The 27,123-nt window shown below is 43.5% G+C and overlaps 1 protein-coding gene across 8 annotated transcripts in view; it reads right to left on the bottom strand.

Annotated features, from left to right (window-relative positions):
- The window catches only part of LRCH1 (leucine rich repeats and calponin homology domain containing 1), a 200,200-nt gene extending 173,961 nt beyond the window's left edge, over positions 1 to 26,239 (bottom strand). For 7 of the 8 annotated variants that reach the window (XM_009426931.5, XM_063792516.1, XM_003314135.6 and 4 more), the window contains exon 1: positions 25,594 to 26,209. In XM_009426931.5, the coding sequence (XP_009425206.2) occupies positions 25,594 to 25,894 (301 nt within the window). In that variant the 5' untranslated portion in view covers positions 25,895 to 26,209. Of the gene's footprint in view, positions 1 to 25,593 lie in introns of all 8 variants that reach the window. The other variant, XM_003314134.6, reaches the window with a different exon arrangement.
- Positions 26,240 to 27,123: the final 884 nt, after the last annotated feature.

The raw sequence follows: 27,123 nt of genomic DNA, 5'->3' as shown, positions 1-27,123 counted from the left end.
AATAAACACTGATGACTGCTGACAGAGCCAGAGTTAAACTGTGTTCTGTGGGTCCGCGTCAGGCAGCAATCCAGTGCAACCTTCTGCCCGTAATCAGATGCCATCCACAGTCAAGCATATAAGGGCACTCCTGCTTAGACGAGGGACTGGACCAGGGTTCCAAAAGAAGCATTCCTTTGGAATATTTTGTTTTTAGTCCAAGGGCTACATACAAATTCTTGAGAATGCAGCCCTTTCCCTGCACACAGCGAGCCCCTCTACTTCACTCCCACCACCTACACACCAGGGAGAAACAGCCCAATGTTCTTCATGAGGGAGTGAATTTTGTCGGCCTTAGGTCTTGTCTGAAGAGTTGAGAGGTTGCAGTCTGGCTGTACCAGTGAACAACATAAATAAAGGTAAGGGCCTCAACCCCAGCATCTCCCCTCCTCCCGCCAACCAGGGAGTGCTTCCCTGTCCTTTCTGGCATGAAGGCCACACACCCTGTACATCCCCCTCCCACAATGTAAGCATCTGAAGGCCACACACCCCGTACATCCCCCTCCCACGATGTAAGCATCTGACTGCATAATTCAAATCCAAGCTAGCAACAGTTGTTTCTGCACCAGCTCTCAGGGACTGCCCCAGTTGCTAAGCTGTTTCAGTTCTCAAGGGAGTCCAAAAGACCAGCATATTATTTTTAGAGGGGATAAGGGAATTGAAAAACAGAAATAGGTTATTCTTAAGGAGAAGAACATGGTACTTCTGGCTGAAATGCTGGTTCTTACCATCCAGCAAGGCACTTAGAATGCATGCAATTGTTAATCAGACAGACAAAGACTTACTGTCTGTACATTACCAGGCTCCAGCCTTCATATTTGCCTCTGAATTTTAATGAGATCCTCCAGCTGCTATTAATGTGTCATCCTTTTGCTTCTGCGATGCACTAAAAGCAGCAATGTTTATATAAGGTGGCACCCAAGCCCAAGAACTGATGGGGAAGCAGGGCCATTGTCTGCATGGGAAGCTTCTAAGGCTGGGCAGTGGTATTAAGTCATGGAGACTTTCACTATGCAGGCGCCACAAAGCACGCATCCTTTCTGCTCTTCCAAATTAAACACAGACGACCACAGTTCCATTTGATTTTTAAAGCTAACCGCAGCCAGGAGATTTTGAAATGAAGGCTTCCTTTCCACACCTAATGCATCTCACTGTTGGAAGAGGTGGGGCAGAGATGGGGGAGGAGGTGCCACATGTGCCTGTGATTATAAGGGAGCAAATAAAGACTCACACTAAGTTTTTCTCTCAGCCTAAGGCAGAGGCTCAATCTCTGGAAACTAAAACCAAAGCTGACGGGGATTCCCTTTATTGGGCACCACTGCCCTTCTGCATCCCCCATGGCTATGCCACAGGAGCAGAACCAAGGAGAGGCTCCCAGCTCTTGTTCTCTAGCAATTGTAAATGACAGCAGTCTGGAGGGTGGGGAGAACTTCTTGAAACCACCACCGGAAATCGGTCCAAAATAATGATTTCCTTCTCGTTCTCTTTTCTCCTTCCTTCCTTTCTTGCTGTTTCTTGTCTGCTTATGTCTTATAGTTACCAAGAAGCAGCTCACTAGTGATAAACAGTTGCAACTGCATTCTTCAATAAGGAACTCAATACCTTCTCTCACTCATGCTACAAAAAAAGCTAGTTGCTGTGCTTCCAGCTATCAGAATTCATTCATTTCATTCATTCCTTCTTTCAACACTATATCCATCCTGTATAACCTACCACCTTTTGAGTATAGGTAGGACCTGTGAATATGATGGGATATCATTCCAATTATTGTGTCATCTTAAACGGCAAAGGGATTTTGCAAATATAATTAAGGTTAATCAACTGTTGAGTGGGCCTGACCTAATTAGGTGATGCCTTTAAAAGAAGAACTGGGGGCCAGGTGCAGTGGCTCATACCTGTAATCCCAGCACTTTGGGAGGCCAAGGTGGGTGGATCACTTGAGGTCAGGAGTTTGAGACCAGCCTGGCCAACATGGTGAAATCCCGTCTCTACTAAAAAATACAAAAATTAGCCAGGCATGGTGGCGTGTGCCTGTAATCCTAGCTACTTGGGAGGCTGAGGTGGGAGGATCATTTGAACTCTGGAGGTGGAGGTTGCAGTGAGCCGAGATGGCACCACTGTACTCAGCCTGGGCAACAAGAACGAAACTGTCTCAAAAAATAATAATAAAATAAAAGAAGGACTGGGGCCCACCCTCAAGTCAGAGACCTTTTCCTGCTGGCCTGAAAGAAAAAAGGCCACCATGAGTTCCACAATCACAAGGGACCGAATCCTGCCAACAACCTCGAGAGCTTGGAAAAGGACTCCAAGCTTCAGATGAGAGAAGCCCCAGCCAGTTCCTTGACTACAGCCTTGTGAGACCTAGGGCAGAGAATCCAGCCAAACTGTGTCTGGACTCCTGATCCATAGAAACTGTGCAATCATAAATGTGCATCATTTTAAGCCACCAAATTTGGGGCAATTTCTTATGAAGTAATGAAAAACGAATACAAATGCCAACATAGTCCTAGCACTGTAATGGAATGCTGGAGACTGTAAACAGAGAAGTGCAATATAGTAAGGTGAATAATGATAAAGGGTAAATATAAAATTCTACTGAACCTCAGAAGGGAGCCTCTAATCCTGGCTGGGCCAGGTTGAGAACATTGAAAGGAAAGAAGCATGGCTCTCCAATATTCCGAAGGACACCAAAGGAGACAACATGTAAAGCTCAGGGCTCTAATCAATGATAGCAATGTGAACATGTTGTGATAGCCTCCTTGGTCTCAGAATGGTCTCAAAATATACACAGATCATTGGCATAGGGAGCACAATTATTTCTGCTGAGTTCAGCAGCAACTGACAACTTCACTCAGGACTCCCAGTTATCAGAAGCCAAGGCATTTAAATGGTTTCACTTGGGAATTCTAACAAGTTTTTCCCCAACAATCTTAAGTCTATGGAAAAAAATTAGAACAAGACATTCTTATTTAGGACCTGCCTAAAGGGAGCATTAGTATTAAAATATGCTGCCATGCATGAGAACCTTGCTAAAACTGCCTTTGAGTTTCTTGTTTCTCTGGCTTAGGAGACCGCCCCATAAGTTACATGAACAAAAGGCTCATGGCAAATGTCTAATCCAGCTGGCTCTCTTCTGGTCGCCAGCAAGCCTCAAGCCTGCCACTTTCTTTGGCCATAATCAGCATGTGCTTAAGGAATGCTGACTAATTCCAACGTTTGTCCAGGCAGGACACAGGGAGGTAAATCCACTGCCAAAAATAAAAATGCATTCCAAAGTCGAGTATTAGGTCACTCTGAGATGATGTACTATTTTATATCACTCCTGCCAATCCTGTGCTGCCATTAATCAAGCTCATTCTCTCTCCCTCTGGACTTCTCAATGGATCCTCTTCACTCAAGGACTCAGGAGCCTGCTTCATTCTCTCATTTTAGCCAAAAAGAGGTTCATACATGCATTTCAGGAAAAATTTAAAGAGAAAGAGAAAGAAAACATGACTTACCTAAATATAAATTAGGCAATGGTTTCTATATCATTCAATTCCATTTAAATCCATCCCATGAGCACACACTGATCTCTGCTTTCAAGTCATTGTCCAAAGTTGAGGAAGTGTTGCTGACATCTAGTCAACACAAGAAGCTGACAAGCAACAGCTGTGCAATGCTTTGAAAACCCCTTCTGGAGGATTTTTGCAAGTAGGAATGAGACCACATCCCCCCCCAACACACACACACACACACACACACACACACACACACACACACACACATTCATGCACAGATTTTTCAGTTATGCTGCAGAGCAATGTGTCCTTCAACTTAGAGAATCATTTGTGTGCACAACACATGAATGAGAAAGCCCTCTCCCACGCCCAGTTCTATCACCAGAGTCACAAGGTTGCAATAAGAGCTCTTTATTTAGATAATCACACACGCATCTTGTGGTTCTGTGACTCTAAGTCATACGATAGACTATCTTCATCAATGTTTGGGGTGCACAGCTGAGCTTAAACTCCACTCCTAAAAAAAAAAATTAATACAATTATTTGTGCTGGTGATGATAGAGGGGACCAGCAGCACTGCACCCTATCCAGCAGTTCTCTGTTCCTGTGGTCAGAGTCATTGACAATGTAGAACAGGAATGAAAGGAAGGCTGGACCCTAAAGAGGATTTCTGCCTATTAAAAGATGATGGTTCTTGTCCAGTAGGTATATTTTGGTTGGAACTTTTCATTTATCCCACTATCCATTGATCAAAAGGATTGGAAACTGTTATTCCAATATTCCAGAATGATGTGCTTATAGATACATCATGTAAACCTCATCCAAAGGCTAAACAGAATATTTATTATTACCACTGCCAAAAAGGACTTTGTTTGGATTTTGCTTTCCAAACACACAAGGAAAAAATTAAGAAAAAGCAATAAATAGCCCATACACCATAAAAAAAAAAAAAAAACCCACACACAAAGAAATGCCAGACAACCGAAAGTAAACAAGTGCTTCATAATCATTTTTAAGTTACATGGGTTGACTTTTTTAAAAACCTTTTAAATGATTAAAATGTGTTTACCTTCCTTTTACAAGTTTTAGAATATGCATATAAGTTTGTATGTTTGAAAAGAGGGAATAATTGAGAAGGAAATGCTTTAAAAAGTGGGGAAGTGGGATCTACAAATAATTATTTTAAGTCTTCTAATGGATAAAGAAAAAAAGTGCTCTTGTTTATCAGTCCACCACTCAACATAGTCGGAAAATGCCACTTCTTCCTTGATGCCATACAGCATGGTGTCCCCGTTCTTCCCTTGCATTGACACTTAGCACCTTTGGTTATTATAGATCTCTAGGCTTCTCCTTCACTTGACTAGCTGGAAGCTCTAAAATGCAGGCAACACCACTTGTTTTGTATTTTTTAATGTTAATTTTTTTTAATTTTTAATTTCTGGGGGTACATAGTAGGTATATATATTTATGGGGTACATGAGATACTTTCATACAGGCATGCAATAATCACATCAGGATAAATGGGTATCCATCATCTCAAGCATTTATCCTTTGTGTTACAAAGGATAATTATACTCTTTTGGTTACTGTAAAATTGTATTTAAATTACAATTAAATTATTATTGACTATATGGTCAGGCACAGTGGCCTGTAATTCCAGCACTTTGGGAGGCCGAGGCAGGCAGATCACCTGAGGTGAGGTCAGGAGTTCGAGACCAGCCTGGCCAACATGGTGAAACCCCGTCTCTACTAAAAATACAAAAATTAGCCGGGCATGGTGGTGTGTGCCTGTAATCCCAGCTACTTGGGAGGCTTGAACGACGCAGGTGGAGGTTGCAGTGAGCTGAGATCATGCCACTGTGCTCCAGTCTGCGGAATAGAGTAAGACTCCATCTCAAAAAAAAAAAAAAAAAAAAATATATATATATATATATATATATATATATATTTGACTATAGTCACCCTGTTGTGCTATCATATACTAGATCTTGTTCCTTCATTCATTCTATTTTTCATACCTATTAACCATCCCCACCTCCTTCCCATCCCTCCACTTCCCATCCTCTGGTAACCATCATTCTACTCTCTATGTCTATGTCCATGAGTTCAACTGTTTTAATTTTTAGCTCCTACAAATAAGTGAGAACATGCGAAGTTTGTCTTTCTGTGCCTGGCTTATTTCACTTAATATAATGATGTCCAGTTCTATCCATGTGGTTGCAAATGACAGGATCTCATTCTTTTTTATGGCTGAATAGTACTCCATTGTGCATATGTACCACATTTTCTTTATCCATTCATCTGTTGATGGACACTTAGGATGCTTTCAAATCTTGGCTATTGTCAACAGTGCTGCAACAAACATGGGGGTGCAGATATCTCTTTGCTGTACTGATTTCCTTTCCTTTGGGCATATACCCAGCAGGCACCAAGTTTTGTTCACTCCTGTCTAGGAAGCACCCAGCACAGAGTCCGGCCTTCATGCATTCCATTCATTCATCCAGCCATTTATTCACTTACTCGGCTCAAATATTTACTAAGCTGCTACCATGGGCAGACACTGTCCTAGGAACCAAGGATAGTAGTTACATGAGAAAAGAGAAAACAAGGTTTCTCTCAGCGTTTAATGATGGAAAGAGAGAGTGACAATAAAGAAGCAAATGAATAAGTCAGAAAACAAATGATAAGAGTTAACATGTATTGAGTGTCTCTCAGATGCCAGGCATTGCTCTGCACTCCTTGCATTTTCAATTCCCCAAAGCCCTCTGTGACAGGTGCTATTATCATTTCTCTTTTACAGATGAGGAAACTAGAGCATAGAGAGGTTATGGAACTTGCCCAAGGTCACTGGGCCAGTAGATGGAGGAGTCGCTCACCCAGGCAACGTGGTTGCCAGCTACTGAGCACACTACTATCCTTGTCACATACAGTAACAGGCAGTGGAAAGGGATGGGCTCATGGGCAAGTTTACTCACACTAGATAATAAATATTTGCTGGATGGATGAATGAATGAAAAAAAAAATGCAGCACCTCTTAAGTTTACGAAATGTGGCTGTGAATATAGAACTTAAAAAAAGCTTTTTAAAGTCTTTGCAATGTTTCATTACCTTCTTTTGCCCACAATTGTGCACTATCTTCTTATTCTATCTTCCATATGACTCCACAAGTTAGGGAGATTTTGTCGAGCTTTTTTTTTCTTTAGTCAATATAATGAAAACAGTCATTATAGGTAGCTTCTTTCAAACTATACTCCTGTCCACTCTGAAGTATTCATATTGCTATGCAGAATTTGCTTTTAGATCACTCTGTTCTCCAACTGGCATCTATGTCTCTTTCATTTCACGCACCTATTTTATCTTTTACTAAAAGCTGACACCATGCCATATGTATAATAGGCTGTGATCCAAATTAAACTCACTAAGCTTAAAGTAGTGTTGCAGTAAGTCTCTGGATGGCTCAAATAAGATGATAAACATATTTGGTCTGGGGATTATTACTTCAGACCACCTGGGCCTGTTTCTCAGGCAGCCTGGCAAAGAGAACCAAAGTCCTCCCCATAAAGAGCAGCAAGCTCCAAGCTGAGAAGGACAGTAGGGTCAGGGAGTCCCCAGGCATGGCCTGCAATGGGGGTACAAGTAGGAAGAGGAGTGCAGGGAATGGCCTCAGCCTTGTGCTGGCAGACCAAGGGAACAACAGAAAGACAGCTGTATCCGACAAGAGATATGTTCCCAGAGTAGCGGCAGAGACAGATGCACGTCCCCAGCATGGATGAGAATTGGGAGCAGTGACAAGACCCCCTCCTCTCCAAAAATAACTCCTCCTCTGTGGGCATCACCGTTCAAAAAAACAGCCACTGCCTGCCTGTCTCTGTCTCTCTCTCTCTCCCTCCCTCCCGCTCTTTCTCTCTCTCTCTCTCACACACATACCCCAAGTGCCACATACTTAGAATTTGTTATTTTAGTCATCACAGCAACCCCATAAGTGTTATTACTCTCACTTACTTTACAGATGAGAAATGAGAAGTTCAGAGAGGTACATGAATTGCCTACAGTCACCCAACTGCTAAGTGACAGAGCCAGAATTTGACCTTGGTCTGTTGGACTCCAAGACCATTACCTAAACAGCTGTGATGGTTCTAAGCCTCATGGATGGTCACAGCAAGAAAGGCATGGGAGCCAGTGAACAAAGGCATGGTGACTTGAGCACTTTGGCATTTCATCATTCTGGGAGAGTGTTCACAGCATGCACAATTCCAGGAAGCTCCATAGCCCTTGGAAATGACACGCCTAGCCCGCTTCGAGAAAACCCAGTGTGCAAAGCTAGCGTTTCTCCAGTTTCTGAGAGCACAAAAAGCAATGGGTGGAAGGCAGAGTTGGTGCTCGTCGCCACTTGAATCTCTGGCACTCGTGCTAATGTGCATCACTGCGAATACCACTGACAACTGTTCTCTTGGCACACAGCACACTCAATGGAAATACGCCGCTGATCAAACAAAAGTGGAGGACATATTCCAAGGCCCAGGGACTGCACCTGATGCAGACCCATCCTCCCTCATGCTGGATGATTGGCACAAACAGCTGAGATGCACAAGATGCTGGAGCAGTTAATGGAGGTGTGTTTTGATCACCAAAAGTCTAACCTATTGTAACAATTGTTGGAACACAAAGGAGTTCCTTTTTTGTAGGTTTGAGTTTTTTAATGCCTAGTTACTTTGAAGGGTAAACTCTAGGGTGAATTTCAGCACTCTGCAAATCCACCAATGGAGAGGCCGAGGGCAACTGGCCATTACCTTTTACTTCTTTTTACTTCTATGCCTGAGAAAGGCAGTTAAAGAAAGGAGCAGTGAAGCTGCCTGACTGGAGACAGCTAACCACACAGCAATTTAAAAATCTGAATGGGAATACTAAGTCATCTTCTCCTGTCTTTTAATTTTAGACACTCCTCTACTATAGTAAAGGTAGAATCCCTCAAGTAAATCTCTCAAAAGATAAGAAATTCTGTGACTGCCATTCTGTTCAAGTATCTATCTCACCTCACCTTTGCTTTTACATTGTCTCTTCTAAAAATCCAACATTCTTTATGGTACTACTCTTCCCTACCGGAATATGTGTGATATGCTCATGCTTCTAAAAGAATAAAAGGAACTTTTGTTGTTGTTGTTTTTTAAGCAACCTATAACTAATTGAAAAGTTTCCCTAATATCCACCTCTATGCTAGGCCCTGCAGAGAATAAGAAAAAGAAATAAAGTGTTCCTCATGCACACAGTGGAGCATCTCTAGGGGCAGAAAGACCTGGTTTAATTTTTATCTCTCCACTAATCAGCGCTGTGACCTTGAATGAATTATGTAAACAGAGCCTCCATTTTTTAGAGATCTAATTCTCAATTTTTTTGGAGATCTGATTCTTAGCACAGGATAAGGACCCTGTGAGATAATAAGCTAAACCATCTCGATGCCAAGCCATAGCAAAGGCACAGTCAATGTCAGTTTCCTTTCTTTTCTACTCTCCTCAAGGCATTTGCAAGAAGTCAGCAAAGAGTAGTCAAACTCAAGTCAAACCGAATCCCAGTCTTGCCACTTAGTAGCCATGTGATCTCAGGCATTTCTCTCTGAGCCTCAATTTTCCAATCTGTCAGATGGGAAGAAAATGTGTACTTACCTCCCAAGATTGCTCTGGGAGTTGGCTGAGGGAAGCCACATAAAGTGGAGAACACAATATCTGACTCAATAAATGAAGCTATTATCATTCTTATTCTTATTAGAGAAAAAAGACATGGAATTAAAGAACAATTAAGGACCAACTCGATCATTATAAACTCTGTTTTAGATGAAAAGATGAGTAGAGTTGCAGAGAGGGAGGCTGGCATTTGGGGCATCCTAGAAGAGGCAGGAATTAAAATTTTGAGATGACTGCTTGACAGGGACTGGAGAGCTGGGGTCTGTCATTGTTTTGTTTTGTTTATTTGGCAAGTGCAATGAAGACAGAAAAGGTACAATCGAAGGCAAAGCGGAGGCCTTAACCTGGAACATATGGGAACACTAATGGAAAAGGCAGCTGGAGCCACACAGGCCCTTGAGGGGAGCTAGAGGAAAACCCAGCAGGATAAGCGGGGTGGCGCCAGATACCAGAGGCCCTGTGGATCTGCTGCTAGGCAGCTGAGCCTCGGTGGGCAAGCAGGAGAGAGCCACAGGAGGGGTCTGGGCAAGGAGTATGCAGGATCACAGTGATTTAGGAAATTTGGAAGTGATACGCCACATGGTCCTGGTGCTACAGGATACAACCAGGGGAGCCAGCCAAGTGCTTAACTTCCCCCAGCAAAGGGCAGTTCTCTACATTAACAATGTACTTAGATCACTGGGGCTCAAACCCTGACTCCTAATTCTCCTAATTACTTTTGCATGGGGATCTTGGGCAAGGTTCTTAACATCTATAGGCCTCAATTCTACACATGAGGAAATTTAAGGGAAATGATACCTATTATTAGGCTCAGAGGAGAAATAAGATCGTGTCTGCAAAGTGTCTGACATCCAGTAGGTGCGCAACAAATGCTTTCAACATTGGACTCCATTAGCTAACATCATTCCAGTGATCCCAGAAAACTTGGTTCAGCCACAGTTTTTTCTATCACTAAAATAAAATGCCACTTGTTAAATACAGAATTAGAATATTTTATGAGTAAGACTACGTAAAGAGGATTAACAAGATGTTTCGAAATAAGGAAAATAAAGATTAAAGAACGTCCACTAAAACAGAAATATCAGTCTTCTAATAGGAGGCATTGATTTAGCAATAAAGCCTCAGTTATTCTGTGTTTTAAAACAGCTTGTCAGTCAGGAATCGGCACCAGGCAGAAAGCTAAAAAGGTATTGGAAATGTTCCCCTTTTTAAGTTGGATAGTGGTAAATAGGTAAATTTTTAGTCTACTGTATCAAGGTATGATTTACATACAGTAAAATGCACCCATTTTAAGTGCAGAGTTCACTGAGTTCTGACAAATACATACACCTATGTACTCACCATTCTAAGACATAGAATGTTTCCATCCTCTCTGCACCCCTTCCCAGGTGATCACCTTTCTATATGCTTCTGTCACTATGTTTGTTTTATCATCATTACTTAAATCATGTCTACATAGGGTATGGACTCCTTCCTATGTATGCAATATTTTATAATTTTTAAATTAATGCTGTATTTTACCAACTAAAATAAACAACAAATGTCTAAGACTTTACTAAGAGGGTTTTTTGGCATGAAAGTTAAAAAGAGAACCAGCCAAGCATTGTAATTCCTTCAAAGGACAGCAATATGGGTAGCTGGTGAAATGACCAGGATAACCTGGACCAATTCTGGATTCAATCTGACACAACTAGACATGGGTAGGTAAGTCACTTCGCTTGAATCCATTTCACTTTATTCTTAAAAGGCGTTATCTACCACATCCCATGTGCATGGGGTGACCATATAACTTATCTAAATCATGCTGTGCTAAAAGAGGGTGCTATTATTAATTAGGCCAGGATGAGTTATAAACCCAGACTGTCCCCGGTAAACCTGGATTTAGGATGGTGCCACTTATAAGCACCCTCTGAGAGCACCTCTTATGATGTTCCCAGTGATCTATTATGTTCTCCAAAGAAAAGAGTGTTGCATAGACTTGTGTCCAAAAGCCTTTTCTTATCCAAAGGTGATGGGGCTCATCCAATCCAATCTACCATGCAGTATTAAAAGATTACAGACAGACTGCCCAAGGAGAGAAGAGGTCTGAGACACAGAAACACAAGAAAGCACACACACAGAAACTATGGAACCACCTGAGAAAGACCAAGGCTGCCTGATTATGAAAGGATTTAGGTGAGTTATACTGTCTTTGTCACTCGCCCTCCTAAGAGGCAGGCATTAGGGGCTCTATCAGGACGCATTATCTCAGAACTCCCATGGTGCAAATTTCATATTGAGATACCAAGTCTTCATTAACATACTGATTCCAAGGACTTAGCCTGTGCAGGGGAGGAAGAGACAAAAGCAAGCCTTCACAGCTGCCAACTGAATTTTATAAAATATATCAGATTTAGGCACATTTGTACTTATAAAGTTATAGCACAGTACCTTTTACAGTACTGTATAGATACAAGAAAGCATTCATTGTAAATATCTGAACAAACCACAGCTAAGAGTTGATTACAAGCCTATAACCGATGGAATGACTGCTACAACTAAAATTAACTTGGATTTATCCAGGCTTTCTAAAACACCAGGAAAACACACACACACACACACACAATTGCCTTAAATTGCATGCAGAGATTATCATTTTCACCTCCAAGGGAACTGCACAAAGAGTGATCTATTTGCCGTCAATTGCACAGATTCCTTTAAGTTGGATTTGATTTGCATGCACTCAAAAAAAATCTGTTTTTTAGCCATAATCTTGTGCTGCCCTATCTCATCTATAAAATTGTAGAGGTAATTAATGTATAGAAAGATCTCTATTACAAAATAAAATATATTTTTATATGTCAAATTGATGATTCTTATTACATAATAAAACAGTCTTTGGAATGTAAACATTTGTATTCTATAGGTAATGTTCTAGAAAGTAAACTTGGTCTTGCACTCGATGAAATTCGTTCATTTCTCACTGGAGGGAAAGTAAATATCAGTAAACTGTTTACAGAAAATATCAGTAAACTGTTCAATTAGGTCATGTGTTACAAAGTCTAACAAGAAAAGTTTATACCAAAGCTGAAAACCCAAATGTGTGTCTATATTTTTTAATAACAGATACCTTGAAGAATTTTTAAAACTAGTAATTGTGACTTGCTTTAAAACACAATTCTTAGAAATGGAGCTGATAGCTGGCCATCACAAACAAGTGAGGATTAGGGCTGGAACTCCCCATGCATACATCTGGGGTCTCTGAGCTCACTTTCAGATCAGTGGGGGAAATCACATTAGTCAGGAATCTGGGTCCTACTTGGGGATGAACTCTAAAATCTCTATGTCACCCCGAGGACCATCTGTAGAAATGCCATAGGCTTGATTCTCATCTGCAAAATCTCCTTCTCTGGTCTCTTCCTCTAGCTCTAAATATTCAGTGACACTAAAATAGAGGAGGATCCTGCACTTCTTCAACAACTGTTTGGGCTCCAATTTCGGCTCTGTCTTACTGGCTTACAAATATACTCTGACTGCCTAACTTGTGATAAGTGCCCTTCTCAGTAACGATGATACTCCCGACCTCACAAGGGTGTTCTGAGAACTGAACGAGGAACATTCTGAAAGACCCTGGACCCAGACATGAGTCTGGCCCTACAAACATTATTCCCCCTTCCGAGTTACCATATCAGTAGCCTCAGGGAGATGTTGAAGCTATGACAAGGTTCTTAGTGAAATAACTTCTGACTGAAGTTCAAAATAAATGCTGGATGCCAGTAAAAGAGTGAGGGGAAAAAAGATAACAATTGAATCTACTATATATTTATTCCTAAAGCTCAGCCTCCTAGTAGCCATTTCTTCACTTCTGGTAGAAGTGTTTGCTATTCATCTTCAGAGCATGTCAAGAACATAAAATTATTCATAAATTGTTTTTTGCCAAGAACATGAAGAGACTGTCAATGGTTTTTTATTTGTTTGCTTGTTTTTTTAACTTGGAAGAGCTTTTGAATCAATGACAAGACTTCCGTAGAGACTGAAGACAGGCACCCCAGGCCCTTCTCTGAGGCCCCAGCCACCACTTCCTCCCCCCTCCAATCTGGAGGCCAAAACAAGAGCTGGCCCCAGCACCCTTCACCTGAATACACAATGTGGCACAGGAATAGGGTTCCCCATTCTCTACTGTGAGAAACCTGAACACACTCTTCTCTGCGAGACTCAGTCCCCTCAAGACTCCTCTGTCCCAGTAGAAATTATTGTTGTCATTATTATTATTATTATTATTATTATTATTATTTTGGAGACAGAGTCTCATTCTGTCACCCAGGCTGGAGTGCAATGGCGTGATCTCAGCTCACTGCAACCTCCGCCTCCCAGTTCAAGCGATTCTCTTGCCCCAGCCTCCTGAGTAGCTGGGATTACAGGCACCCACCACCACACCCAGCTAATTTTTGTATTTTTAGTAGAGACGGGTCTCACCATATTGGCCAGGCTGGTCTCAAACTCCTGGCCTCAAGTGATTTACCCACCTTGGCCTCCCAAATTGCTAGGATTACAGGTATGACCCATTGCACCCGGCCCCAGTAGAAATTAAATCAAACCTAAGAACACCGTTGAATTGAGGAATAAAAACAGCATGAAAACCCAGAAGATGTGGTCTTGTCTCAACTGCTGACTAGCAGCATAACCGAAGGAAAGTCATTTCACCATCCAGCCTGTTTCCCCCCATGCAATATGCAATAATGAATACCACCTATGCTACCATCCTCCCAAGACTGCCGAAAGGATATAAATAACATGTACACACACTGAAAGCATGTACACCCAAGCTTGCTGGATACTGATGTTATTTTATTAATGTCACAGCATTTCTAGGAATTTAGTCCTTCTGTGCCTTATAACACTGACTCTCTTTTCTAAAGATATAGAATAATCATAATGGCAAAATCAGTGCCATGCACTGACCTAAGCACTTGACATATGTATTCATTTGTTCCTCACAATAATTCTACAATTATTATCCCCATTTTATGACGAGGAAACTGAGACTCAGGGAAGTGAAGTAGTAGCCATGTCCTGGCAGAGCAGGGACAAAGACCCAGCCACAGTTTGTGCTTTAGCCTCTATGCTAATGATAGGCTGACAGCTTCCAATTATCTACGTGACTGAAGAAGACTATGTCACATAGCCCCATGGAAATTAAGGACAGAAAGTGACAGGTTTTCTACTAGTCACTCACTGTTTGCCAGACCTGAGCCCTGCTCCTGTGCTATCTATCACCCTTTGAATCTATACAACCACCCAAGGGATAAAGAGCATTTTCGCTTCTAACAAATTACAAACCTGATGTTCAGAAAAGTTCACTAACTTGCTTCCAATTCCAAAATTAGTAAGTTGGGGAGATAATACAGAAGAAATATAAAAATTAAATAGAGAAGTGTCTAAGTTCCTGCACGCCTCCCTCAGGTGGGTGGCTCCCCGGCCTATTCCTCCCTGGACCAGTGGCCTTCCTGAGGTCCAAGTGGATCCCTGACTTATGCCAACCCTTGTTTCCCAGCCGCTGAGTGCCCTGATCAAGGGACCTGGGAGAGGTGTGGGGAACCTCCGACCCCTGGCCAGAATGGCCAGAGGGGAGAGAATTATTTTCAAGAGGCAGAGGCCTCATTCACATCCTGATGCCAAGTTCTCCAGATTCGGGATTTCATGTTGGAACTGGGATTGCATTTTTCCAAAGAAACAATAAGAAACCACCATTAATAGGAAGGCCCAGGTCTGCTAGGGTTAAACAGGCCTTTGTGGGTTGGCGGGAGAACCAAATCACAGGTTACCACCTTGTTTTTATAGGAAAATGCATGCCAAGTTCTGAAACAAAGCCTTGCTAGGAAAGGCTGATGGCCCCGTTTGTGAGTCGGGGGCTGCCCAGCACACTCATTTAGTATGTGGAATCCAGTTGACAAGAGGCCTGTGCATGTCCCCCAAACCACATACAGTCAAATCCTACACTAACATGTCTCATCTGTAACTACCGTTAGCTTTATCTTATTCTCCCCAGGTTTGGACCATCTGTTATTAAAGGTTTCACACCATTTTTTGTTTTTTGGGAGGCCCACAACCTGGCTGGTTTGGGTGGGTTTGACCTGAGAACCCTATGGATGAGGGAAAGCCTTCCCTTCATCCCAATGTCACCTCCTGGCTCCACAGAAATGACCCTTTGATGTGAGCCTGGGAGACTCTGCCCTGGCTCTGGCACCTACTGCCATGCTGTGTACCCTTGGCCAAATGATTATACTCTCTGGGCCTTAGTGTCCTCAGCTATTAAATGAGGGAGACATATGAATGGATGGTTTCTACATTTCTAATCTCCCTCTTCAGGTTGCAATAGAAAGGCATTGCTTGGAGGTATTGAGACCCTACTCTAGTTAAAACAGACCATGTAGCAAGCATTAAATGAGGTGAAACATCTATTACATACATTTAATACATATATTTGCCTATAAAGCACTTGGAGCAATACCTGACATAGAATAACTGCTTGCTAATGTTAGCTGTTGTTATTATAACCAATGTCCTCATGACAACTCTACTAGGTACATACTATTATTATCTCCATTTGACAGGTGAGGAAACCGATGCATAGGGTTTAAGTCATCTGGCCAAAGTGACATAGTTTATAAGCAACAAGGCCAAGATTTGAACACAGGTCTTTGAAGCTCAGGAAACCCTATTTTTAATCACTAAGCTGTACTTAAAAAAAAAAGGAAGAAATTCCATTTGGCTAAGGGCTGAAAGGCTTTGGTGAAATAATACTTGTTAATTGGAGTATTGTATGTGTAAGGGACTTTCAAATACATAATTTCTTTAATCCTCATCCAATTCAAACTAGGTGGAACTATGCCTTTATAGTTTTGGCTATGCTCCTTACACAATAAGTGCTCAAAAGATGTTGATTAGTTTTTCATTTGCTAATTTCAAGCAATATTTGATATTATAAAACACCTGCCCATCTCCCTCAGAATTCACTATAACTCATTTGATTTTAGATGTAACACTGCTTATCAAACACTTGCAAATGTTGGTGAGAAGTGACCCCACCTTAGCTAAAAATAAAGTGTGACTCTAGGGACCCACCAACCACCAAAAAGATTCTAAGTCTATGAGAGATGGAGGAGGGGTCCAGATGAGCCGGAGTCATCCATTTGTAAGTGTATATGTGGCTCTCTTACCATTTTACAGCACATTCGAGGGCTCAGGAGCATTATTGGGACTCTCAGCGTGGATGCAGGTGTAGCTAGTGTGTGCAGGGCTAGATTCCAAGGACAGGATGGTTAACAAACAGACCTGTCTTGGGCCTCCTGCAAGAGCAGCATTGAGGGCAGCCTCACACAAGTCCAAGATCAGTTTACACAGGCTGGGGGAGGAACTCCAGCTACCAGCTACAGCAGGGGTGAGTCAGTGGGTGTTATGGGCTGAATTTTGACCCCCAAAAGTAATGGAAGCACTAACCCCTAGCACCTCAGAATGTGACTGTATTTAGAGACAGTCTTTAAAGAAGTAATGAAGATTACATGAGGTCCTATGGGTGGGTCCCAATCCAATCTCACTGATACCCTTATAAGAAGAGGAAATTTGGGCTCACGAAGGGACAACAAGGATTTGTGTATAAAAAGGAATGGCCTGTGAAGACCCAGGAAGACAACCTCCACCTGTAAGCCAAGAGAGAGGCCTCAGGAGAATCAAACCTGCCGACACCTTCATCTCGGACTTCCAGCCTCCAGAGCTATGGGAAAATTAATTTCTGTTGTCTAAGCCACCCAGTCTGAGGAATATTGTCATGGTGCCCCTAGCAGACTAATACAGTGGATGACACTGAGAAGTAAAAAGATGCTATGTGAGAAAAATCAGGTCTCACAGGAAAATCTGAGCAGATCAGCAAACTATGCACAAGTAGGGGATAACTTCAGGGTAGATCCAAGATGATGGATGAAAAATGCAGAGACCAAGTGTAGGAAAGAGGAAAGAGAGTAATCCATCAATGTTTTTCTAGCATTTTCTGTCCTGGGCATGGAAGCCATACAAAAATCAGGAAAAGTCCCGTCTAGCCAAATCTCACAGGCCAGTGAAGGAGCAAAAAGGTTAAACATAGGGAAAGTATCAGAGGAAGGCAATAAAACAAAAAATGCCATAAGGAAATAATGCAAAGATGGCTTAAGGTCATGTATGATTCAGTGCTGAGATCTGCAAGAATGGGCTGATAGGGAGGCTGTTTGTTTTGACAGGCTGGGGGCCCAGATGAAATGAGAGTGGCGTCAGTAGAATCCTACAGAACAGGGAGGAGAAGGGACATGAGGTAAATGACTTGGAAAAGCAAAAGGAAGGCAATCCAGAGGAAGGGCAAGCCAGGCAGTGTGTTGATGGTGCTGTCTTTGAATTGCCACCATTGCCTGCAGAGATAAAGTGAGTTAAATCGGAGCTAAGCTGACTGAACCAGATCAGAAATATTGATGCTACTCCTCATGCTGTATGGCATAAACATCAAAAATAGGGAAGAATAACAGAGGAACACATCATGTGCCAAAGCTATACATACCACACTGCAGGGGTCAGCTGTCAAAAGCAAGTCCACATGAGAAGCCAGAAGATTAGAAAAACTAAGATGGGGGCCACTTTCTGCCCATTTGGCAAGAACAGTGGAGAGGAAATTCAAGACACACTGAGCTAGAGGGCTCCTGCTCAGTTTCATCCCACACCTGTGTTAGGTCCCCCTCCAGCAGAGAGACTGAGGGAAAAAAGCAAACAGCAGAAGGAAGAAAAACAAACATCTAGGAAGATCCCAAAATCAAATAACCTGTCCCCGATTACTTAAAAATGTTCGGTAAGAATTTCAGGTACAGTCAGTTGAGCTGCCTCAGCACCAGCATCATATTAACAGAGAAGCAATAATTTCTTACCAAGCAAAATATGAAGTATTTCTGTTATGCAAATCAAACATACTGTTCTTCTCTAATTTTTTTCTCCAGCTATATCCTCCTTTATGGCCAGTGAAGGAGGATATGGTTAGGAAAAACAATGAACAGAAATCTGACTATAAAAGCATTTCCCTTCTATTGCATGGCTGGAGTAAGCAAGGGAAGCCCCAATTCTCACAGTTCATCAACTTTCTATTCATGTAAACAATCTCACTTTATTTTTGAATTACTTTACGGGAGGAGATGGTTTCCAAATGTACTATTTCTTACTGCAGAATATGGAAGCAATATCACTAAACTCTTAAATTAGGATGAAGAATAACACAGGCATATTTCATGTTTGAGTCTATATTAGAATGCCTAGTTTTCCTACATTAAGTCTGACTTGGAACTCTGACCTTTCTTTTCTTTTTTTCTTTTCTTACTCTCTGAAATATCATGGCAAAATTCTGATGCAAAAACAAAAATCTTTCATGCAACAAAAGACTAGTAGCAATAACAGAAGCTAGGCTTCCTATGAGTTGGGCATTAAAAAAGATTATTCACTATGGAAAAATAGTTGGGTTTTGTGCCTTCCATCCTTAACACATTTATAATAGATTATAATCTTATAACTTGAAATAATCACTGCAATTAACACCAAATTATCTTAATTCTAACAATTCACACAATCACTGAAATAATCACTGGTGGAATTGCCATATCTAAGCTCAAGCCAATATCGAAGACAGACGTTCAATTTTCCAAAAAGCCCAAGAAATTCTGAAAAGTGGCCTCACAAACAGGTTTTTCTGAGGCTTAGACAAAAATTCAAGTTACCCATGGCCTGAGTGACAAACCCATAACCACCTTATATGGAGTTAATAATAGCATTTCTGCCATTTAAATTATCAAGGCTTTGAAAAAGCACATGCAGTACCACACCTGAAGGGAAATTATGGGGAGACATTAAGAGTAAGTAAATGCTGCCCAGCTGAAATATAAAAAGTCTATATATATATATATATATATATATATATAGGGGAACAGAAATGTATACACAAAAGAGGAAAATAGCTTGTGTTTAAACAAGCAATGATGAAGTTGAATGATAATAGAAAAAGTCTATGTACATATACCAGATGGACAGCACGGGCAAAACAAGTTTGACTTCTGAATTAATCGATGTCAACATGGATTTCAAAACGTATCTACCCTTTAAATGTTTATTACAAAGAGTTATTATGCCATGCCATGGGAAATTTCAGTTCATTACAGTAACACACGCACACAAAAAAAAGTCTCAGTCAATAATTTAAACAAGAATTTTTAAATGACAGGGTGTGCTAATTTGTGGCCTAGTATCAAACACCTACCAAAAATCAAATCAGATGTTGCAGTGACTGACAAACTCTCCAGTAGAGTCATTTCAGTGATGAAGGTCAAACCTTGGGCTGTTCCTTTATAAACTGGCACAGACCAAAAATTCCCAGAGGTTCCCTGGCCTATAATTGTATGCTATTATTCTAGAAGCATGATTAGTATGTCCTTGCCTTTTCAAGAAAGCAGCCTGTAATGCAAGCAATGAGAATAGCATGTAGGTTTGTGGAGACTGTTTTTGCCATATACCACAGACATGTGGAAGGGCCCATCTAGACGTGATTCGGAACCACTACAGATATTGTCTGAGTTGTTCCAAAAGGTTTTGTTTGATGTTGGAATTTATCTATACCTTAACAGGGAAGAAAAAACAATAGTAATAGGAAAGAAAAGGATATGAATCATAGTTTATGAATGGAAGAATATTTAGAATACATGTAATAAACAAAGGCATTTATCTGATAGTAACCACCACAAAAAGCAACAGGTATGTTAAAAACTACCAAATTTAATTCAATAGCAGAACGATAATTCAAAACTAGATATAACTATAAAAGAACATACATTTTAAGGAAACACATGTGATTTCAAAAATTTTATTATATTTATAGTGAAACATACTGATGGCCAAAATTATGAAATAAAGTTAAGTTGTTGAAAATGACTAGATTTTGTTATCAAGTCTTCTGTGAATTCCAACGACTAAAGAGTGCTAACATCCCAAGGACTCCATTGCTATAGGATGGGAATAGGGTGTGGAAGTCAGCCTTCAAGAGATAAAACCACCCACAAATCTCAGAGAAGAGCCTTTGAATCTGTACAGACATTTGAGAGAGCCAGATCACACAGAGCTAGGGTGTTATTCCCACAGGCTGACAAATCCTAGGCTTCAGCCATTTCCGGAGTCCTCAATTAAAGGGTCATAAGAGCCCTGTAGCCTTTACTCCATTATAAGGCAGGAGTTGGGTAGAAGAATATGACCAGAAAGACAGGCTTAAATGCCCTCTCTGTTTCTTTTATTCACAGAATCTTAGACTGTCAGGTTCATTTGTTTGTTTGTTTGTTTGAGACAGAGTCTTGTTCTGTCGCCCAGGCTGGAGTGCAGTGGCACGACCTCGGCTCACTGCAACCTTCACCTCCCAGGTTCAAGCAATTCTCATGCCTCAGCCTCCCGAGTAACTGGGATTACAGGAACCCAGCTTTTTTTTTTTTTTTTGTAGACACAGGGTTTCACCGTCTTGGCCAGGCTGGTCTCGAACTCCTGGCCTCAAGTGATCCACCCGCCTCAGCCTCCCAAAATGCTGGCATTACAGGTGTGAGTCACCACACCCGGCCAACTGTCAGGTTCTTACTCCACGTCTTGGCACCATCCTTCCAATCACAGAATATTCATAGGCACTTCTATCTAAATCCTATCCATCCTACAAAACCTGATCCAAATCCTACCTCTGCTATCAAAGTCTTTCCTAAGCATCCTCATGAAAATGACCTTTTCCTCTGAATTCTACACACAATGTCCATCAGTGCTACTTGGCACCTCACCTTGACCTGCCTTGGGCCTCAGTGGCTTCCTGGAACTGTTATTTAGCATCTCATGTATTCCTGTATTGTCTTATACTTTGCATCTCCTACAGAACTCTTCCCTCATACATAAATGGGTATTTTTAATGCTGCACTTCAATATTCTTCCCTGAGTAAGCTCTTTGTTTCCCACATAGTCTTTGTTTTGTTTGTTTGTTTGTTTAAGGCAGGGTCTCACTCTGTCACGTAGGCTGGAGTGCAGTGGCGCGATCATGGCTTTCACTGCAGCCTCAACCTATGGGCTTCCCACCTCAGCCGTCCGCATAGCTGGAACTACAGGCATGAGCCACCACACCCGGCTAATTTTTTATTTTATTTACTTATTTATTCATTCATTTTTTGAGATGGAGTCTCTCTCTGTCGCCCAGGCTGGCGTGCAGTGGTGCGACCTCAGCTCACTGCAACCTCAGCTCACTGCAACCTCCGCCTCCTGGGTTCAAGTGATTCTCCCACCTCAGCCTCCTGAGTAGCTGAGATTACAGGCACACGCCACCATGCCCGGCTAATGTTTGTATTTTCAGTAGAGATGAGGTTTTACCATGTTGGTCAGGCTGGTCTCAAACTCCTGACCTCAGGTGATCCACCCACTTTGGCCTCCCAAAGTGCAGGCATTACAGGTGTGAGCTATCGTGCCTGGCCTACTATTTTATTTTTCGTAGAGATGGGGTCTCACTATATTGCCCAGACTGTTCTTAAACTCCTGGGGTCAAGTGGTCCTTCCACCTAGGCCTCCCAAAGTGCTGGGATTACAGGTGTGAGCCACAGTGCCTGGCCCATAGTCTTTCCTGCTTAGAGCCAACTCAAAAAGATAATTAGCAATGAAACATTCCCCACTTTCCTTAACAAGACTTTCAACAAGTGTCCTGCATGCCAAGTCTTTTTTATTTTCTAGAACCTCCTGCAATCAGCCACTTTCTTTTCTTACTCCTTTTCAATTCACTTTTAATTGTACAAAATACCCTTTTGAACTTCTTCATCCAAAATGACACTACTTAATAAATCAGCACCAAAAAAAAAAAAAAATTTGCTTTACTCATATGCAAATTTGTGTACTTGTTTTTCTTTGGCCCAATTTTATGCTTCAGATTATATGTATTACTAGTCATCATTTATACTCTTGCTACAAGCCACCTGAAATCAATACAAAGCAATCTGTGTATTTATAAAACAAAGATATTCCATCCATCCTATAACTCATCCTATTTATCCTGCAAAATCAATTTATTCATGTATCTCCCTATTCTCCAACTAGAATGAACTCCACAAGAAGGGATACAGGGATTCTCTTTTGGTCACTGTTGTGTCCCCAGTGCCTAGATCAGTGGCCAGCACTCAGAGGGGCTCAGTACATTCTTGTGGAATCAATGCTGGTTGAATGAATTTCCAGGAAGCCTCCCAGATTCTACCTCTCAACCCCTTCCCTCTGCTTGATGAGAATATGGTCAAGAACATGAATTAACGTGAGGCTGCCAGGGTTCCAATCACCGGTTGACCATCTCAGTAGAGGTATAATCTTCAGCATATTACATAACTTGTCTCTGTCTCAGTCTTCCCATGTATAAATGTGGGTATGACTGGGCTCCTAGTGGGAACTAAGATCATGCAGATAACGCACAGAGAGGCACACCCAGTGCTGATAGTGGCTCTTCTGTTTTGTCCCTTTCCATCAGTGACACCTGTGTCACTCACTGCACCTGCGTGGATCAGTCTTTCTTTCCCCGTTTCACCTATTAAAAGACTAGACTCTGACAACAAAACTTATTTTGATTCAAATAGAAGTAAATTAATAGGCTCAAAATGAGAGCTTGAATTTTTTCCTATCAATAAAGTATATGCACTTGAGTAACAGCTTAGACATCTATTCTATGTTTCTTTGTTTACATCTTGGTTTTCCACTCTGTTCAGATAGGCTATATTGCCCAGGTGCAGTTCTGCACAGGTGGCTGCCAGAAGCCTGACTTTTTACAAGGCGTAAACCAAATGGCCTGTAATATACAACAAAACAGTGAGAAAAAGCTTGCTCTACCACTCCCTGACTTAGAAAATATATGGAAAAAAAAATCCACTTTGCCTCTTAGGCCTTTAAGGATCTTCATATGCCATTCTAATTTTAAGAGACATTCTTAAAGTAAATATGAGTCAAGGAGAAATCACTATCTTTATTATAAATGTTACTACTCAAACTTTCAACTGTACTAGAACTCTTACATGTAGGCTGTGTCAACACTGTGTACACTGGAGGTAACTTTAACTCTTTATTTTGCTTTCTGGTCTCTCAAATAAGAAACTGTGCTCAATTAAATTTATCTTTAGAACAAAGAGTACATGTGGTTTACACCTAGCTTTTGACCTGAGGCAAAGACGTTTTGCAGAAGCAAATATTTAATACATTTGGGTATTCTAATTTCATGTAAAATAACTAGCTGCAATGAATACTTTTCTGATGGGGTTGACTTAAGTTTCTACAAACATGAATATCCCTCCACTCCTCTTCCCCCAAATAATACTGTATTTTTGGATGAGGAATTAACATAAAGCCTCTGAATTTTAACCAGTTAGATTTTCCTGAGCATAAAACATGTGCAAGTGAGCTCATAAATAAAAACCTGCAAAACTCACAACTTAAGCTTGCCATAAACAAGCCAACAAGAACACTTTTCAGCATCCACTTCACATGGCGAGGTCTTAGCTAAAAGATGTGATCCCTGCTTTTAAAAGCACTGGTCTTCTCAAAGAAATGCCAACACAGCAGACACATCAAGTTCACCTAACTTTGTAAATAATCCTTAGCATAACTGAAGTAGAACAACTATGAAGCCCCCTTACTGAACTACACAAACCTATTATTATTAGTCATGCCAGCTCTATTTTCTGCAGATATATCCAACCATAGCATAGCTAGCTCATGGTACACTCTATAGCAGAAGGGAAGTAAAATTTAATGTATTTTTTTAAGTCAGTGATTCAGGCAATTCTTGGAATAAGTTCCACTTGAGAAGATGTAACTAAGAGGTCTTATTGAAAGACACTCCCCAGCTGTTGACAGCTCAACTTTGGAAATTCCCTCTTTTTTGCCGATTCCTGACTATCCCTAAATCCAAATTACAAAGTTTAATGACCCTGGAGAGCCATCTTTGCCTCCAGTGAACTCAGAACTGTATCTAAATATTCATTAAGGCTCTAGATAAATGTTTATTGAATTAAAAGGGGGAAAAGACACTGGAAACCTAGCCTCCAAAAACCCACTGCCTGCTCCCTTGCCCACTACAAGATTAAACTGGGTGCTCCTGTGATGAGAGTCAACCCATCCAAGACCCAGGGGGTCTGACCCTGGGCCATGAGGCGATGACAGCCAAGAGGTCTGGGCAGCGGCTCCAAAACGGAGCACCCACTGCCCTGGGAAATGTTGGGCGCTTGCTATGACACAAACCCTCCCCCAGGGAGCGGAACTGGATGGCCGGAAACCAAGTCAGTTCTGTATAGACCCTAAGGCCCCAATCCTATTCCACCACCCTCCTTCCTGTTTATAGATCCCGCTCCTGGAACTCCAACTACCAAAGAGAAAGCAGACGTTTTAGAAGTATGTAACACATGACGTAACTTGAAAAAGTTATGCTGCTTATTGGCGCGAGTTACAACTTGCCGGGCTCACACAGGAAAACAGGCTCACGTTAATTACTTTGCCTTTAATATGCCACGCCGTCCTTTCCTGGGGCCCCCGCAACGGTTGGGTAACTGAGAACCAGGTAGCCTCGGTGGTAGGACCCAAACTGTGTGGGCGGTGAGCAAAAGGCACGGAAGGAAGAGGGCCGATCGCTTCCGAAGCGGCAGCCGATTGGGATTCACTACAAGCCCGGCGGCTCTTTTCCCGCACAGGCGCAGGGAGAGGAAGCTTGGGCACCTCACAGGCGGCACCGAGTTGCCCGATCGCTCGGCGATGTCGCCGAGGGGGCTCGCGGCACTGCGCCGATGCCCCTGGCTCGGCCGAGGGCGTGCCACCTTTGTCTGGGTTTCCCCACCAGGATGGGCTACGCCTCGATGCAAAGACGGCTTGAACTGGTTGGAGGCGCCGACGCCGCTGTCCGCGCTGGAGTTCCCAGTCCTGCGCGGGGCCCAGGAAGCCGACACAGCCGCCTGAAACCTCCCACTTACACTGCGCGCACGCGGCGCGCCTGCAAGTCCCAGCCCCGCGGTTACTTCCCTGGCGCGGCAGCCACAGGGTGGAGAGCCGGAGACCCCTCGCTCTCAGGCGCAGAGGCCCGGCGCACCCCTGACCTCCTGGCACTGCATCGCCGGACCAGGCAGGGCCCCCGTGCCCTCTCCAGGGCCCGCTTCTTCCGCGCCCACGCGAGTCCCTTCTTCGGGAGACAACGGGCCGATGGACCCTCCCTCCCCCAGCAAGACAAGATCTCCGACTGTCCACCGCGTTAGGGAACGCACGACAGACACCCAGACAGCACCCACACCCCTGCCCGCCCCTCGGCCCTCACTCACCTGCCTGCACCGTGTCCGAGAGGTCGTGCCCGGGGGCTGCGGTACGGGGAAATTCCTTCAATTTCCTGGCGCTCAGGTTCAGCCCCCCGGAGTTGGCCGCCTCCTCAAGCGCGCGCTCCAGACCCCGGTTCAAGGGCAGGTTGAAGCCCCCGCTACCACCGCCGCCACCACCCGCCCCGCCGGGGGCGCCGGTTCCTCCGTGGTGCTGATGGTGGTGGTGGTGGGGATGATGAAGTGGGTGCAGAGTAGCTACCGAAAGGGCCGGGACGAAAGGTTGGGGTTCGCTTCCCGGCGTCGCCATCTTCTCCCGGGCCCCCCCACCCCGCCCCGCCGCTCCTGCGGGGGGGTCACAGCGTTCCCCGCGAGGGGAAAACGGCAGCTCGGGCTGAGTGCCGCAGTGCTCCACCGAAAGGCGCTGGAAGGAGGGGAGGAGGGTGTGGGCAGGCGCGTAGAATGGGGGGCGGGCGGGGAGGCGGCCGTGGCAGCTCGGTGTTGAAGGTTTCCTGTCCCCGGGAAGCTAAGGACTGCGGCGGCGGCGGCAGCGGCAGCGCGCATGTGTCTTCTCCCGCCCCTGCGCCCTCCTCCCGGCGGCTCTGCCCTCCTCCGCCGTCTGCTCTCTCCTCCTCCTTCCCCCACGCAGTCTGCCCCGCCTGAGCCTTCCTCCGCGCCTATTCTGTCGGCCGCCGCCGCCTTGCCGCGATCCGCCCCGCAATCGGGTACACGGCGGGGCTGGACGCCTGCTCCGGGGCACCTGAGGCGCCGAACCTCTCTCTGGGCGTCCTTTTGCCGCCCAGGAGGCTTTAGGGGACTGGAGGTTGCGGGGATAGGGGGGTGGTCTGAGAACACGGATAAAACGGCGGGAGGCAATGAATGGGATTTACAGTACAGTGAGGTTTGGGGCAGGAGAGGGTTCTCTCAATTCTGCGAGTTATTCTGGCCGTTTAACCCAGAGATCCCCAAGAGGCAGTTTTCATTCACTATGGGGTCATCCCTGCAGATGCCCCCTGGCATTTGGGCGCTTACAATGAACCAGACGCTTGTTTAGGGAGCCTACGCAAGTTATTTCATTAATCCAGGGACCCCAGGAGTGCCAAAGTTGTTCCCCTGAGTCTACAGAGGAAGTTAAGAAATGTATCTAAGGTCACCCCTGCAGTTGGGCGCTAGATTCGAGCTAGGGCCCTCAGAATCTAGGGTTGCCCTCCTTCACAGTGTACCCCTGGGCCAGACGCCAGCGCCAAGGGACGAATACGAGTGGGACAGAGTGTTTGCTGAGCGGCAGAAGAAAGTACAGACATAGGAAAGAAAAACTCAAAATGAGGGCAGTGTTTATGGGGGACAGAAGACATTGTCGTAGGAGAAAGATGAGCTGGCTGCTCCCCGAAATTGGGTGGTGCCAGGAGAGGCTAGAAAGCCAGTGACCCCAAACAGCAAATCAGTCACAGCTCGAGTCTGAGGTGAAAGAACCATCGAAGTGTCCTTGTGCCCTTCTTCTTCCCGCTTTGGGGCATGGAAACGAACATGTCCGCTTGC

The sequence above is a fragment of the Pan troglodytes genome, chromosome 14 (genome assembly GCF_028858775.2).
Source record: "Pan troglodytes isolate AG18354 chromosome 14, NHGRI_mPanTro3-v2.0_pri, whole genome shotgun sequence".
NCBI lineage: Eukaryota > Metazoa > Chordata > Mammalia > Primates > Hominidae > Pan > Pan troglodytes.
This window is presented reverse-complemented; position numbering and strand designations above follow the sequence as displayed.